This window comes from Bombus fervidus, chromosome 5, assembly GCF_041682495.2.
Source record: "Bombus fervidus isolate BK054 chromosome 5, iyBomFerv1, whole genome shotgun sequence".
Classification (NCBI taxonomy): Eukaryota; Metazoa; Arthropoda; class Insecta; order Hymenoptera; family Apidae; genus Bombus; species Bombus fervidus.
In genome coordinates, this window is record NC_091521.1 from 16,904,824 (window position 1) to 16,921,865 (window position 17,042).

At 37.7% G+C, this 17,042-nt stretch overlaps 1 protein-coding gene across 5 annotated transcripts in view; it reads left to right on the forward strand.

Annotated features, from left to right (window-relative positions):
* Window positions 1–17,042, forward strand: part of Rh50 (Rhesus blood group-associated glycoprotein Rh50) — a 43,689-nt gene that overhangs the window by 25,882 nt on the left and 765 nt on the right. For 4 of the 5 annotated variants that reach the window (XM_072003055.1, XM_072003053.1, XM_072003052.1 and 1 more), the window contains 7 exons: window positions 3,223–3,409; window positions 7,927–8,077; window positions 9,530–9,677; window positions 10,530–10,748; window positions 10,839–10,921; window positions 15,321–15,464; window positions 16,673–16,838. In XM_072003055.1, coding sequence (XP_071859156.1) covers window positions 3,223–3,409; window positions 7,927–8,077; window positions 9,530–9,677; window positions 10,530–10,748; window positions 10,839–10,921; window positions 15,321–15,464; window positions 16,673–16,838 — 1,098 coding nt within the window. The remainder of the gene's footprint in view (window positions 1–3,222; window positions 3,410–7,926; window positions 8,078–9,529; window positions 9,678–10,529; window positions 10,749–10,838; window positions 10,922–15,320; window positions 15,465–16,672; window positions 16,839–17,042) is intronic. The other variant, XM_072003054.1, reaches the window with a different exon arrangement.

The following is a 17,042-nucleotide window of genomic DNA, read 5'->3' on the forward strand; positions in this document are numbered from 1 at the left end:
GTTAGCGAAGGATATTTATCACTAAGTTCGAATTTTTCGTATTATCGTGATTTAATTATCTAATCTCCAACTGGTAGAAAAGATCGAAAGAAGAGTTCTCATTAATTATTAACGATATCGATAGAATTCATATTTAAATTTTCAGATCGAACGTCAAAAGTTATTCATATTTATTCTATTAATAATTCATATTTGTTTCTTTTCGTGTAGAAGCGCAGCTGCACGTTTCGAAGATTCTTAATCTTCGTTTTCCGGTGGCGTTCGCTATATCTGTGACGACGTCTCGATGTATCGATACGATGTATGTACATGCTCGACGAGAAACGAGGCGCTCGAAGAAAAGCTCCTCCCTCTTATGAAATGTGCCTCCGACCCACTTGAATTTCGACTTGACTCCTCGATCATCGGTTATCCGCATATAAATTACATTGGTGACAGTGACACCGCAATACCTATGATAAATAAATAGATCACCGGTACTGGGAAAGTCTCCTCTTCTTTCATACCGTTCCACTTCCTAAGGAAATGTTGGAATAAGTTGTCCGCCATTCAGAAATTCTTGCACCGTTCACTCTGGGAAATACGTACACCGAGGATATTATTAATCCGTTGACAACGCGATAAAGCTACGAAAAACGAACGATTTAGAAAGTAATTATCTGATCATCGCATAACTAACGTCGTCTCTTTCTTTTCTGCGCTTCGAGTTTCCAAGATGAAACGAATCGCCTAATTACCGAAATTTACACCTCGCGATTAAATTAATAATTAATATTAATAATTCTACCATTTTGTTAGCACCCCCTTATCAAAAGCGAGCAGATATTCAAATACGTTCAAGTAACAATCTATCATTCGTCGAATAATCACCAATTCTTTCACGTCTTTGCTCGGCCAATGATCAATGACAGGCAAATCCAACTTCTAGCTGCAACTTTCTTCAGGACGAAAATCGACGGAGGCCGATTTTCTTGCATCAACGGTGTTCGAAGGAATTACAAGGGAAAATTCGAATCCCGCCACCAGTCGCTATCAGCCGACTCGTTTCCCCAGCAAAAACGGTGACCCGGATCAGCGCGATTTTCCGGTTATTATGCATTCACGGTGAAGCAGCGACACCCGGTGATGGATGAGTCCCGGGGCGAGGCGCGAATTATCTGTTTCGAAGCGAATCCTAAGACGTCCGCCGGTTTCCCAATGATTTACGAACATATTTTACAGTGGAACGGCCGGCGTGTCGCCTCTTAATCCAACCTCTTTTACGTGTTTGATTTATTCGCGCTTAATTTCGCCCATGGATGAAAATTCAAACCGGTGAAATCGATTACGTGCAGCGGCGAAGAGTTACAACCACGACCGTCTACGTCAGGGGATAGAAGGTCCGGATATCTTTCGCGCGGAAGGTTCACGCGAACCGGAAGCACCAGGTTTTTATCGCGAAAATTAGTATCGATTTCTTGTGCGGCGACAACCGGTCGCCTTTTTATTTCGGTCTCTGTGTCACGTTTTAATTAAGAAAGCCGGATAGAGGAGAATTATTGAAATTGATAATATTAGAAGAGCTTGTTATTCCTTCGTACGAAACGTTTTTGTTATTTGGAATTACAAGAGGAGATCTTGGATATTTATAGAAATCTTAGGAATAAATAACGTACGATACGATGGTTAGAAATTCTTTCGCAGGTAGTGCTATAGAGAAAAGATTCAGGAATTTCGACTAGGAATTTTTCAAACGGCGTTGTATTCAGTTTTTCAAATGGAATGTTCAACTTTCCTGTAATAAGATTCCGTAGAATATAGCGAATTCTGAATATAAAAGTACGAAGACGCGTTTATCTCAGAACTTTTATTTTAAAAAACACAATTGCCTGCAGACTTCTCTTTACTTCCGGTAAAAATTCTTACTGCGAATCAATCCAATTCCACCGTTGCTTATATAGATCGACGATTATCGATAATTTTAATAGCTAAATACATCGATAAATGTAACAGTGTCAATTACGCGGAACGATTTTGATGTTCGTTAAACGACGGAGAATTAAATTATGACAACGTGTCGGTTAACGTGTCACTTCACGTAGATCTCACTGACACATAATCAATCACGTTAAATCAATTCTTCGACGTAACCAACGAAGAATTGTTAAGAGGTCAAAGTTAATGACACTTAAAAAGATTCCAAAAATAGAAACTCTAAATATTTCTAAATGAAGACGCAATAGAAATTTCAACGATTATTTCCTGACAAACAAGTAAAATGAACCGCGCTTCAGAAAATCAAAAAAGAGTCGCACGAATGAATCAAATTTAATCGAAATCGCTCTTTGAACTGTTTGAGCAGTGACAAGAAAAGAAAAACTGTATGAAAGGAACGTCAAATCTTCATCCCTACAAGAATGATTACCCTATTTACCGTACATAAAACCTTAAACATGTATTACATTACATTATTCACATAACCAAACGAACTCATCAATCAAACCATACTTCATACCGCTGAAAAAAGAAGCACGTGGAAGCTTCGAGTCTCTTCTAGTATAAAAACCATTAAATTATCCTATCTGCTTTAAGTGATACCTTGAACGTGTATTACGTTATCCACTTAACTGAACCAGATTCCACCCTCAAAACACGTTCATCCGGCTTCTCAAAAAATTTCATCGCGAAAAAGAAAAGACCAACTCTTCTTTATCATTAAAAGAAGCCGTCCAATTAGTTTTAAATTTGTTGCATCGTACTACTCGCCTATTAATATATCAGACATGGGAGTTAACGATCCTCCGTCACGCGCAGCAAACTCACCCCCGTCCTCTTAAAAAGATGTATCAAAAAGACAAAAAAAAGACAAAAGCACCAAATGTCAATTCTTCTCTGCTACGAAAGAAAACACACGATTCTCTTTAAATTTCTTACACCTTACGATTCGTCTATCAATACGTTTCATCGACGAGTTATCCAGATGGATATACCTGGCGAAGAAAGCTCACACAGCCATCTTCGAATTGCCCCAGCCATTTCTGAGAAACCGCGTTCTTCCTCCGAACGGGCCACGTAATTACAACGATCAATTAACGAGCGATTAACACCGATCTCCGGCGAACAAACGAGCGAGCGAGCCAAGTTGATTAACCGCACGCGAGCTGTGCATGCGCCTACAAAGAGCTCTTTCTGTTTTCCCCTTGTGCACGCGTGCGATTTCGGGCCACCGTTAAAACCACTCAGTGTATCAAGATGTCCACGTGATGATCTGGATCGGATTCGGCTTCCTGATGACGTTTCTACGAAGGTACGGACAAAGCGGGATAGGACTGACGTTCCTACTCGGCGCTATTTTGATCCAGGTTGCCATGGTCTGCGAGGGAATAACGAATTTCAAGATACACACCGCGTCTCACTTGTCGTTAAAAAGGTTGGTGAAATTTTTATCACGGTTTTATTTTAATTTCTCGTATTATTTCAACAATATCGCGATAATCAATTTCCTATTACGTTTATACGAACAATTTATATTTACATCTGTTATTTAACGTCCTGTCTAAAGTTGTGTAACACGACCAACCGTAGGAAATTACGGAAAAAACCGGATAGTCTAGCCGTAAATCGGAGAGCCTATGGTTAATTCCATGGAAAAGTTTTTTCCAATGCATATGTAGCTGACGAAGCATTCCATTGAAATAATTAAATGAAAACTTCCATCGTGGAACTCGTAGTTTTAAAAGTTTCAAACAAACCTCACGAATTATAGATCGTTTGACTAAGCTTCGCTAATCCACGAGCTGCTTTCGAAATTTTGAATTACAAATTACACGGCTGATGGAATTATAAATGGTGATTGGTTCTCGCGCTTTGCAAATACATATATGTAATGGGAACGCTAACGAATTTGCATAACAATTTGCGAGGGGAGAAAAAGCACAGGAATACAACGGTTGAATAAAATCCACTGTAATTTTATTTAATTGTAAAACGTATTTTATTTAACTCCGCGATTCTTCGCGTTAACGTACAACGAATAAAAAATTTCCTGCGACTTGAATATTTTTCACGTCCAACGTCCAAAACTAAACTATTTACAATAGCGGCAACTGTTACAAAAACGCGTACAGCAGATAATACAGTTAAAAGCTTTAAAACGGAAATGTTCGTAAATAATAATTTTACGCAAGGAACGAAGCACAGGAAATTTTATTCTTTTTCGATCACAGCGCCGATTCGTTTCTGATCCGTCGCGATGAAACGATAGAAACGTATTTCGGGTTTTAGTTGAAACATATTATTAATTAAGGACGATGTAAACGAAATTTTCAAAAATTTTAAGTCAAAGGAGATTCGAAATTACCGGAGGTAAGATTTTCACAAGGATCACGAAAACGGAGAACGGTGCTTTGAGAGGCAGAAACTAACGAAAGCGAAAGTAATTACTCTCGCGGCTAATTATGTCGTCGCATTCACAATGAGGATATTCTGAATCGTTGAAAACTTCCTCGCTTGACCAGATTCCGAGTCGGAATTATCATAGAATTAAGGTTGTAAGCAAGCTAATTGAAACATATAATATTCATTACACGACTTTTCTCAGAATTAAATTAACTCTTCTCGAGCATCCTTTTCATACACCAGCCCTTTCCATGATTTTACTTTAAAATCTTAGGAGACACGGTATCACCTTTCCGTATACATTACGTCCATTAAATAGTAGACTTCGTATTTTCCCAACATTCGTACTCTGGTTAACGAAAGTCTTATCAACTACCTTTCTTTTATCCCGCTGTTAATAATATTTCGTTTTGACAAAGAATCTAACTTTCGATTTCGCTCGATTAGTCGCTGTTGTTATTGGTAAAACAAAAAATAGGAAAGAAATTTCGATATATTTTTCCAAATAATCGGTATGTCATAGAAAACTTGAAAATATCGTCGGACACGTTCTGACAAATTCCACGGACTTTTAAATCATCGTTGCAACACTACGAACTCGACTGAAAGTTTTTCAAAGATGTCGTCGATCTACAGATTTACTACAACAAAGTTACAAACTATCCTACGGTATTATGGATAGCCTATAATATTCAAGGGTATCGTAAAAATGTTTCCGAGTAGCATAGCAATTCCCTAGAGAGGGAATTTCAATATGCAACTACGTTGCAAATTATTCTAAACTATTTCCAAAATGTTCTACGTATAAACCTGCTCTACTGTGTACTCTAATACTCCACAACAACCTACAAAGTCAAAATAATAGCGTGTATGGTGTAACGTTGAAATTGTTTGGAGAGGAAAATACGATTTCGAAATACTCCAAACTGTTCTAAAACATTCTATAAACTTGGAAAGTACTCGATATCGTTTTAGAACATTGCAAATAGTCGCACGTGTAATATGGAAATGTTCCGCAGAATCTTTCCTACTTGCAACGATATTTCAAATTGACTGGGCCACGTTTTATAAACGTTTTATAAACCTCCAATGCGTGGAAAAATTATTGCGTAACGTCGCGAGATTTTCTCACAACTTTCGTACGCTTTGATGCTACACAATCTTGCAAGAAAGTTGGAAATAATTTTAACGCGAATCTAACGCGTCACGCGAGACTCTAAATTGCAAGAACAATTTTCGAGTATACTGTACGGAGTCTGTTGCACGATGTTACATAAAGTTTCTTCTTTAATCCAGCAAAGGTTTTCTGAGTATTCAACTGGAAGCATTCTTAGGGCCTAAAGCATCTAAGGCACCGCAACAATATCGCAGAATGTTATATAGCTTCCCTAAGTGGTTTCACGATCCACGATAGTGTTGAACAAAGTAACAAAGCGCGCAGTTGTTTGCCACGAGCTTCTAAAGCTCGCTGCTTAAGACAGATGTATTAATTCCATATTTCCTACCTTCCCCCGCATAATTTACAGATGCTTTTCCATTTGAATAATCTGACTAATTACAAAATACCATTGCACACTCCGATATTTCAAGTTACTTTCCATACGCAAGGGAAAATATATTAAAGCGAATCCGGGAAACCCGAATTTCCTTTTTCCAAGATATTCTCCAAGATAAACGATTCGAAAGTAAAATTTCACGATTTCAAGAATCAAAATATTTTTAAGAAATAAGAAATTTCGTTGTGACGATGGTAGTTCAACGATGTAAAATAGCGCTGGTCCTTCTCGATCGGAGCACGATATTACGAATTAAATAATCGTTAAATTTACTTTAGAATAAAGAAAATAAAAAATAAACAAGAAGAACGAAATGTACATGTAATAGACTATCAAATAAAAAAAAACACTATATTTACAACTACTTATAAATAGCATGTTATAGGCTATTCGCTTTTGTAAAAAATTATAATAGAGAATATCTTCCGTTCGGAACTTCTACTGCTTCGATCGAAATTTTTACAAATATTCGCAAAATTATCGTCATCGGGAGGAAGTTTGGAAATTCTTGCGTGACACAAGGCCGAAGTTTGCGCCTCGTCTACGTCACTGTATTCGAAAAACTCATGGTACACGTACATATATAGCTATTGGAAACAAATAAATTTGTATAGCAGTCCCGGTAATATACACATCAGGTTCCTATTGGCAGAAAAGTCCGAGGATATTTTTGTCGGATACTGCTGCAAAATATATTCGAACTGGCTGATGCACGATTGAATGCCAAAGCCAGCTTGTAGGATTGTGTTTACCTGATGCATGAATAGTTGATAAGCCGAAAAAGTGTGCAACGAATACTCTGTGTTTCGAGTCCTCTTTTTTCCCTTCGTCGAGCCTCGAATTCACGCTGGCCTATCGCAATAAGAGAAAAAGTCTGCCTCGAATAACAGTCTGCTCGAATTTCCAAACGAAAAGTGATCATAAAGTGGAATATCGCTGTATCGTTGTTTGTTAGTGTAATTACTTTCTCTACGTTGTTCGTTCGTACCTGTTACAACGATTATTTACTCGTATTAAGTAATTCGTACAGAAACATGTGTAAAAGTGCATTGAAAAATATATAAAACTGGTAATGGAACGAGAGAAAATAAAAGAGACATTTTACGTTGAATTTTTACACGGAGTGTTTGATCTGTGTTTAATCTGGGAATAAACTTTCCCTTATACACCGAATTCCTTGGGTTCTACGTTCTTTAATATATGATACGAATAAAACGCTACAACACTATAGACAAGTTCTTCAAAATGTATATATTCCCAGAGAATAATTATCGTTTGATAAATATCCATAGGTACAATGTTCTCCACCTACCAAAATCTTCTACGATCTTATCCTTTGTACCACATTAATAATACATCGCATCGTGGTAATCTAACATCACCTTATTCACCAAATAGACTGCTAAATTCTTCGTTGGAATGGTTAATATTTCTTAACCACTTCCTTTTTCCGGCCAGGATTTTCCGTTTCTTGAACTCGTTCAAAACTTAAATTTATTCCCATCTCAAATTTCGTTCTGCATATCTTCGCTTTCTAAATGCGGTGTTACGAAAAATCTTTCTCTACCTACATTCTTACAAACTATTGGAACAATAACATCGGAAATTATCCACGTGCTACCCAACCGCCTCTCGTTTGCCCCTCACTGACAACCGTTGTTCCAGTTATCTCTGGGAAGCTTGTCCCAAGGAGCAACGTCCCATCTTCCATAGTATTCCAAAGGAATAGAAGTAGAAAACGAAAAGAAGAGTAAAACGTAGATTCACTCTGGTTGCTATACACGAGCCTCGGAGGCGCGGAGGAATGGTCGCGCTTGGTCCGCGCGAACGAACGACCAGGATATCACGTCCGTGTTCCGGTTCCGTGATTCGACCTGTTTGCATAACAGTCGAGATCGCGCATCCATGTTATGAATACTGATCTCCGGTTTTCGGGGCGACTAGCAGCCGGTTAATAACGCGCGTATCGATCAACCCACGTGGCAACTTTCAGCCTGCTGAACGCGGACGTTGCGGTGGCCACGCCGTTGATATCCATGGGTGCTTTGCTGGGTAAGACGACCTACATGCAGCTCGTGTTCATGGGCATTCTCGAGCTGATCATGTTCACCGTGAACAAGTACGTGGGAGAGCATCTGCTCATGGTAAGTCAACTCCTCCTTCTTCGAGCGCGTTTACGAGCGTCACGCTCGATTTTCAAACGACCCGCCATCGAGAGCGCGAGTTTCCGCTCGATACCGGAAACGACCGGTTCAACGGCACGTAGAGAGGCTTTCCGCCAGGCGCGTTATCGGCTTCTGCGGAAGAAAATGATGGATATTGGATGATGGATGGGGCGCAGAGATCGAAGAGGAATTTTTGCTAATAAAATGAGATTGTCAGGGGCGTGCGGGGTTGTTGGTTAATTTGAAACGTCGGTTAATTTTGAAAGAATAGAAGCAGGAAATTTCTCGTAACACGGAGAAGCTGTCAAGTGTATGTACAGGCTCGCTAGTCCATCTAAAAATAGTTAAAATAATAGTTTTTCAAGAACAGCGGAAAATTATTACGCGCGTGCCGTTCTATAATTATCCAATGCATCTTTAGAGAACAGTAGAATATTTTAGAATATTTTACGTACCGTCGAAGATTCTTCGTTTTTGCTAAAGCTCGAGCATTTGGAGCATTTATCTATGAAGTCAAATTTAAGACTTCTATATGATAAATTTTGGATAACGAAAACGGAAGAGAAGTTGGGAAAATGGGCTTTTTTAAATTCTCTTCCTTAAAGACAGTATGCCGTTCCTTTTCTTTTTTCTATTTCACAGAATAATCGATATACGTATAAAAGTGAAACATCGCTGACGTACGATCGAAACAGACATTTACATAGATCGTCTTCGATCTACTTCGATCTCTGTTCGCCCTAAAGTTTCAAAAAGTTTGATATTTTCGAGGGAGCAATCGCGTGCGGTATAATTTCGAAAGTTCCGTAAATTTCAAAGTTTTTAAACGACGCGACGTTGGAATAAGATTAGCGAATACTGATAATTAGAAAAGTTGCGAAAAAGTATTCGAAGCGGTCGATTTTAAAAAACAAACTAAAGTCGGCTATCGTGTAACCGATAGCCAAAAAAGTAGAACGAACACGTACTAATCGAATCGTTTCTCCTCCTTACTTTCGTTATTAAATTTCTTCGAAAGTTCCGTTTTAAAAATTACTAGAACTTGGACCAACACACGTTGAAATCACTGCTGGCAGTGAACGTTCGAAAGAGTCGTAAGCACGATGTGTATTACCGGTGAACAAACATGTTTCCACAGTATTCCATATTGTCCTGGCGCATCGAACTTATTTACTTTCGCTATTATCGATTTTATTTTCAATTTACTTTGGGATTTTCCTCGAAACAGAAATGAAATCTCCACTGTGTTACGCGTGTTAACGTTTATCGATGAAAATATCGTTACTCTACGAAACAGAAATCTAAAGAAAATGATTTTGAAAATAAAAATCATAACTACGGATCGAGGAACTCGTAATAAAGACGAGTCCTGTCAATTGTTCTTCTTTTCTCTTCTTTTTTTTTTTTGTCAAATGAATTTTCATTTCGCAGGCCGTCGATGCAGGCGACAGCATGTTTGTCCATGTGTTCGGAGCATATTTTGGACTTGCCGTCAGTTTCGTATTTGGAATGATGCACAAGCCTAAGGAACATAATCTCGAGGGAGCATCCTACAACTCTGACATTTTCGCCATGATTGGTCTGTTTCTTTAATTTTTGTTCTCCGCTTCACGATCGAGAAACATCGCCAATTTCGTCAAATTATACCTCCAACGTTAAATAATCGTTTAAGTTCGAAGAATCTTACGGAAGAATCATCGACTTATCGAATCTTTGAATCTCTTTCGATCGATCGATACTATCAAATTCAATTTTTTAACACGGAGGAGACTATGAAAGGAAATTCCAAAGATTCGTTCGATATCTTTCTCTTTTTTCTAGATTCTACAATTTTATGAAATTTAAAGTAATTGGCGTATTTATATCATTAGTACACACGATATACCGTTGCTTGGTCTTTGGTAAATTAACCATTTGAAATTAAACGAAATATTATTAGGTTGACCGGAAAGTATCTTTCTTTCGCAAACGTGTTTTTTACAACTTCGCACAAACGTGAAACCAAGTCTGTGAAATGTTTATCTCGACAAAACGAAATGGATCGTACGTAATTCGACAAAATAATATAAAACAAAAAAACATTGTGCGTCTATTAGTTTCCTATAAAACGAAAGAAACTTTTCTGACAATCTAATACAAATAGCATTGAATCTTGTTGGAAAATTCCTGCACGCGATAATCACGGAGGAACGATTTATATCGTTTTAAAATGAAACTGCATTTCGCTAATAGCCGAAGTAACTTAACCACGCCTCTACGCTAAAAGCTACTATCAAAGATATAGCCATCTCTTCAAACATCGCGCCATTCCTCGTTGCACAAACTCACGTTCCACAAATTCGCGTATCGCAAGCAAATTCATGGACGTCGAATACAAAGATAGTATCTTTGAGGGAAATGGAGGAAAGGAGAACATAGTTTGCTTCGACAGGCACCGTGTTCCTGTGGTTGTTCTGGCCATCGTTCAACAGCGCCGCTCTGCAAGGAGACGATCAGCAAAGGGCCATTATAAACACTCTTCTGTCCATCTCGTCCAGCTGTGTGATCGCGTTCGCGACCTCCGCCCTGGTCTCCGAGAATAGCAAATTCAACATGGTGCACGTGCAGAATTCGACGTTGGCCGGCGGTGTAGCCATCGGCACCGCAGCAGGTACAAGACGATCTAATTAATCGAAGATTTACATTGGACTGGTACTCGATCCGTGCGTCTAACCAGGCGACATTTTCTGAATAAATACAGGCATGATGTGCCAACCGGTGGGTGCTTTGATCGTGGGTGGTCTAGCTGGAGTACTCAGCGTTTCAGGATACAAATATCTCACGGTAATTGGCTCCTTTCTTGCTTTAAACGCGTGCGAAAAGGACGGACGAATCGAACGGGTGATAAAAGTTCCGCTGGTAGTTGGAACGTTTGAGAAAAAAAGAAACGAGAATGTGCAGAATGTTTGAGATTGTGAGAAATGGATCGATCGGAGGCAAGCAGTGGTTGGATCGATTTTAGGATTCGCTGTTGGTAAAGGTAAGAATTATGAAACGTCAATTATTTTTAGAGGATCGATGTTAAAGCAAAAGGGATTTCTGAAACTACGACGGCGTACAGGTAGCGTGGTTTCATGGGAAATGGTAATTATTTCGAAACAGAAACGTGCTTACAAGACGACCATGATGATCACTACGAGGATTGTAAATCGGTTGGATATTTTTCATCGAACGATGTTCTTCTAATGTTTGTTATTTGAAATGATTCGATATTATTTTTGATATTATGAAAAGTCGTAGAGTGTGTAGAATTAAAATACCAACGACAGTTAATAATTACACGATTCGGAACGTAAAGCTGTTAAGGTAAAATTAACTACAAAAGAATCAGAAGTGACAGTACGATGTGATATTATGTAATAAAGATAAGTTCGAAAGGTGAGTGGTCCCGTTCGATATAATCATAGTAGAAGCTCCGTGCAAAGCGTTGACGAGGTCGACTGAAATTTTTAAGCTGCCAAAGTGGCGGGGAAAGTTCCCGCGAGGTTCATATACGTGGGCAACATAAATTTCGCGGAAAGTGGGTTTCGTCGATGAAACGACGTGCACGTGAAGCCCGGCAAACGATTATGAATCGCGAGCAAATTAAATTTACCGGCACGTGATCGGCTCTGACGTCGGTTATCCTCGATGGTTACCTCCAACAGCCTATATCGCGTTACTTTCGTATTTCGTTACCGTCCAGTAGCCAGATTCTCGTTAATCTTGTGTCAATGCCGTGATTTCATATCGTAAAAGTTGCCACCGCGATTATATCTTTTTTCTCCAAATTAAATCATAAAATACTTTGCAAAAGAAGAAAAGAATTTCTTTTACTCGCCATGCTGCTCGCTAAATCCTCTTTTTCACTGAGTTAAAAACTTTTGTCTTCTCCGAAGTTGCACTTATTTTACGGATGTAGTAAATACAAAAAAAAAAAAATACGAATAAGCGTTGTAAATATAAAGAGGTGCAATTCTCGTTGAAAATTCTTTAAACCTCTATCTTTAGACTTTAGACTCCTAATTTCCCACAAAATACAGAAAAACGATGTTACATCGATCTTTTAGGTGGCGAAATTACTTTAAAATACTAGTATCGCTGATAATCTTAGCATGAAACGGATAATTTAGAATCTCGATAGCGTTCATAAATACAATACTCTTCAATGAATTTTTGTGCTTGTCACGCATTGATAATCATACTACGATACTACAGCAATTATGCAACAATACGCGCTTTGTATAAATATTTGTAACGTTAAAAAATAACGTTTCAAATACTCTTAAAACATGCCAAAGAAGGATAGCACGAGGGGACAAAGGAAAGATCAATAAAAGGTAAGAATAATGAAGGAAAAGTCAAACTATCGATACCACGTAATTTAACCAATTGTTCCTTAATTTGCGCGGAACACAGACTTTAAAATGTTTAAACCCTTTCCTTTCGCCTTGGGTTCTCGACAACGGAATAGAGAAAACGCTCGATGGCGGTATTGACTTAGGAAGATCCGCGGAAGACGAATAATCATCGCGAAGAACTTTCGTCAGAAGTTCTTTTAATCATCCGCGCGATTCATGCGGCGAGGTTTCCTTCGCGGCTCGCTAATTCCATATTCTTTATGTACTTTGTTCTTCTGATTTCCGCGCCCTTTTCCTTCCGCGGTGGAACTTCCGAACACGTACGGATCAAACGCAGTTTAACCGTATTAATCAGCGATTTTTTTTTTTTTTTTTTTCGACAACGAAAATCTCCTCGTGTCTATGCTAAATTTCTTCGTTGAAAGTTGCCTGGAAATTAGTCTAGTTATTAGTAGAGTTACTGCTTTCGTGTGATATTACTAAGAAGAATTAAGAGAGGTAACAGAGGTTTCAACGCCTCTGCGAAAACTCCAATTTATCGAAAACTATAATCCAGAAGAAATAATTTGGAAATTCTAACTTATACAAAACTAACAAGATATTTCTTCTCGGGTTAAAGAATCCAACTTTATCAAAGGGAAAGTAATAATTTGTTACAAGCGGATTTTCCACCAAAAAATTATCACAGTATTATACAGAGCGTTAAAAGATAATGAATAAAATTTAAAGGTAACAATGATAATAAAATGAGCATTTATTAAAGGTAAAAAGAGACTAATGTCTTTGCAAGTAGAACGATAAAGCACATGGAAGTAATATTTTGTACGCGAAAGTCGTAACGACGAAAAAAAAAAAAAGGGGGGGAGAAAAAATTAAAACTAAATTGTTTTCAACGTGGTACGCATCATCCACTTAGATTTTCCGGTTTTGTTATCTTTCGCCCGTTTAACGCTCGCGTAGATCTATGCTTTCCACAGAACAGTCAGTGGAAAGCATAACAGTAAATATAAGCATATCTGGGAAACGTGTAGGTAGTCGCGAATTTGCGTGAAATTTAGGAGGAACAATTATCGTACATTTCGAATGCGTTATTATTATTAGCGTTAATAGCGATTAACAACGTATAATAAAATATAAAGGAGAATTGAAAAAATATGTATGAAAAAATTAATAACCTTACTGATTAGTCTAACGAAATGCATTTTAATTGAACGTTATTCAAATTGTCCACTTAAATTTTCATGTTCTTCTCGCGAAAAAAAAATATAAATTTTTTTCAGAGAAAGAAACAAGGACGTAATAGCTACGATTCCTTTTAGTCTCTCACTTTGATTGAAAAAACGACGAGAACAACAAATATACGAATGCTACATTTTCGTACGAGATACATTTTTTTCCATCAACTTTTTCTCTCTTAGTTTGTCCTCCTAAATTTTGTAAAAATGAAAATTACGCCAGAGTAACATTTTTCGACACAGTGCGCGCTTCGCGTTCAAAGGAAACAGCGATATTAAGTAAAAAAAACTAAAACAAGGAATGGTAGCAAAAAAAAAAAAAAGAAAAAAGAGGGAAGCGTTCAGCTGATGCAGGAAACAAATTAACAAATTGGTTTTCCAATAAACTGAATGCATTTTATTCAGAGATAACATACAGCAGAACGACAAACGAAAATCGAGGAAATGTAAGACCATTTAGTCAACCACTGTCAAATTGTTTTGAACAGCGACCAGTGAAAAAATATGTGCTAAATGTATGTTTAAAATGACATTCGACATTTTATTGGTATTCTAATAACAGAAAAAAATCAAATTCTATTTTTAAACATCCATCGAAGAAGGTCGACGCAAGATCAAAGATGATGTTGAAAGAAATTGGAGAAGGATGATGAATGATCGTAAAGAGAAATTAAAAAAACAGATAAAAAGAGAACTGGAGAAACTTTCGCGAAATTATAATCGCTTGCAAAGAAGTAATTTTTTGTATTAATAAAAAAAAAAGTGAATAAAAAACAAAAGTAAAACAGTGAAACAGTAACGAAACGGAATAAAATTTTTGCAGAGATAGAACATTTACAGTGCGCATCTCTTAAAAAACTATACGGCCAATTTGTCGCATCAAAAATTCACAAACTACTCCGTGAATCAGTTCAAACCCCCCACTTGTCCCCATTAGTGCCCAATCATTACCTCTCATCTACACCCATCATCAACCCCAATACCCTAATTATAGCCTCGACTTCATCCTTACTATCAACCCTCGCGATTCTAACCGCCGTTCCCCGGAAGTCATCCACTTTAACTTCATCCTGCAATTTATCTTCTTAACCCTCGTTCATTCTTCGCATTAATCTGATACGTTCCGATAAATATAAAAATACCGGCTGTTATGCTTAATGCAATGTAAAATTTTTCGAAAACCAAGCGATTGATTTCAAATTGGTATCGTTCACGGTTTGACTACTATATCGCATATTTGTAAAAAAATATAAGCAATGTTGTGCTTGAATATATAAAAATCATATTTTTTCTCATTACTTTTCGATAAAAGAATTTGCAAATTTAACATCTTGATCGTATCGATTCTTTCAACTATTACATAACCTATTTACGAACAACACAACAAGCAAGACGAATTTTATCTTCGTTTTATCGTGTGAGATAAAAGAACTTTCAAATTTAACTATTCATTATCATCTCATCGTATCAACTTTTACCATTGTGCAGTATCAGTAGAAAAATCAAATTGAAAAAATGAGGAATGGCTTGACTCACCAGTTACAGCAATCTCCCTCGAACTTGCAATTTCCAGGCTTTCGGTCACGATTCTTCCACTTTTTCTTCCAGCCGCTGATCCAAAAACGTCTGAGGATTCATGACACGTGCGGTGTGCACAATCTCCACGGCATGCCCGGCGTTTTAGGTGGTATCTTTGGCGCACTGATGGCAGGCATCGCCACTGAAGCCTCTTACGATTATTCCCTTTACGAGGTACGTAAGTTTCCTCTCCTTAACGAAGGATTAATTGGCGACTGGCTTTCGGGTAATTGAGTTCGCGGAAGGACGCTAAATACGCGACTAGCCGGTGAATAGCAGCCAACTTCTGTCCATTCTACGAGGACGAAAAGCCTCAGAGATCGCTTAATCTATCGGTCGTGAAACGGATAGGTGAACGTAAGAAACTCGTGGCTGTTGTTGTTGTTCGCTGGCCAACGTAACTTTAGTCTTTCCACCTAAATCCTAGGGGACGATTGCAGTGATCTTTGCTCTATATTCTCTGTATCGGTGAATTTTGGTATTCTTCTACCAAAACGTTGTTAGGAGAGGTTAGAAATGATTTTTAACATTTCGATCTATGCTTCTCTTTTCGTTTGGTATATTGGAAATTTTTGATGTTAGGATATAGAATACTGCGTGACCGAATCACTGTAAGCCTGTATAAAGATCGTATACAAGCATACATATGTGTCGGTGGTTCTGAAGTAAGCGCTATACTCTGTGCCGTACCAGAAGGCACCATTACGTTCTCCATTCCGTGACTAGCTATTCTAGGAACAATATTCCTATTTCTCAAGACATATTACTTGTCGATATTCCTATTTCTCAACACAATCATTACTTGTCATCTAAATTCTCTCGTTATAGGCAATCACACACTCGATACCCGATAGCTACGTGACTTCAAGTTACTATATAGATATCGTTTGATGTCTACACATTCTCACTCATATTTTCACTGGCTAAACACACGATCTGAATATCTGTTATAACTCGGCTCGAGCTACTGATCAATTTTTTATGCGATCGGCATATTTTTCTGATGACACTATTAATTAGTCGAAGCATTAAATATTTAAAGCCGCCATACTGCCGCCATCCGACTTTGAAGACAAATTTTAAATTTCTCTTCAAAGATGGATGTCGCTACAGTAGCGACATTTGAAATCTGTCTTCAAAGTCAGAAAGCGGCAAAGATTTAAAAAATAATACGTCGTTATTATGAAGTGCACGTTGAAGGCTCTTGAATGATTATTGTATAAAATATGATTTACGTATGTAAGTTTATTGTTATTACTAAAAGATTCAGAATTATGCAATTTACTTGCAATTTACTTGCGCAGTCTACTTGCTGAAAATCACGAGTGATCTTCAATTCGCATATTGTTTTATAGAAAATTCATCTCGCTTCTTCTTGTTAGATCTTCCCCGCGCGAGCACCAAACTCTGAAGCAAATTTGGCGGAGATGAGAGACAATTATGGTATATCAGCTGGCTTTAACAGAACAGCCGGGGGACAGGCTGGCTATCAATTATTAGTACTACTAATTACAATGGTAATCGCCATCGTTTCAGGATTAGTAACAGGTAATCGTTTCTCATTGATAATCCGGGTGACATTTTGAAAATAATAAATTGCACAACTCCTCGTTGAATCTTTCTCGAATTAAAAGAAGGAGCATAAACAGTTATTAGAATATTGATTGGCATCTAAATATTTACCCAATTTCACAGAATCAACAATGCAAATTTATAAAAGTTTCTAAATTTCTTTCCTTCCAATTTTAATTG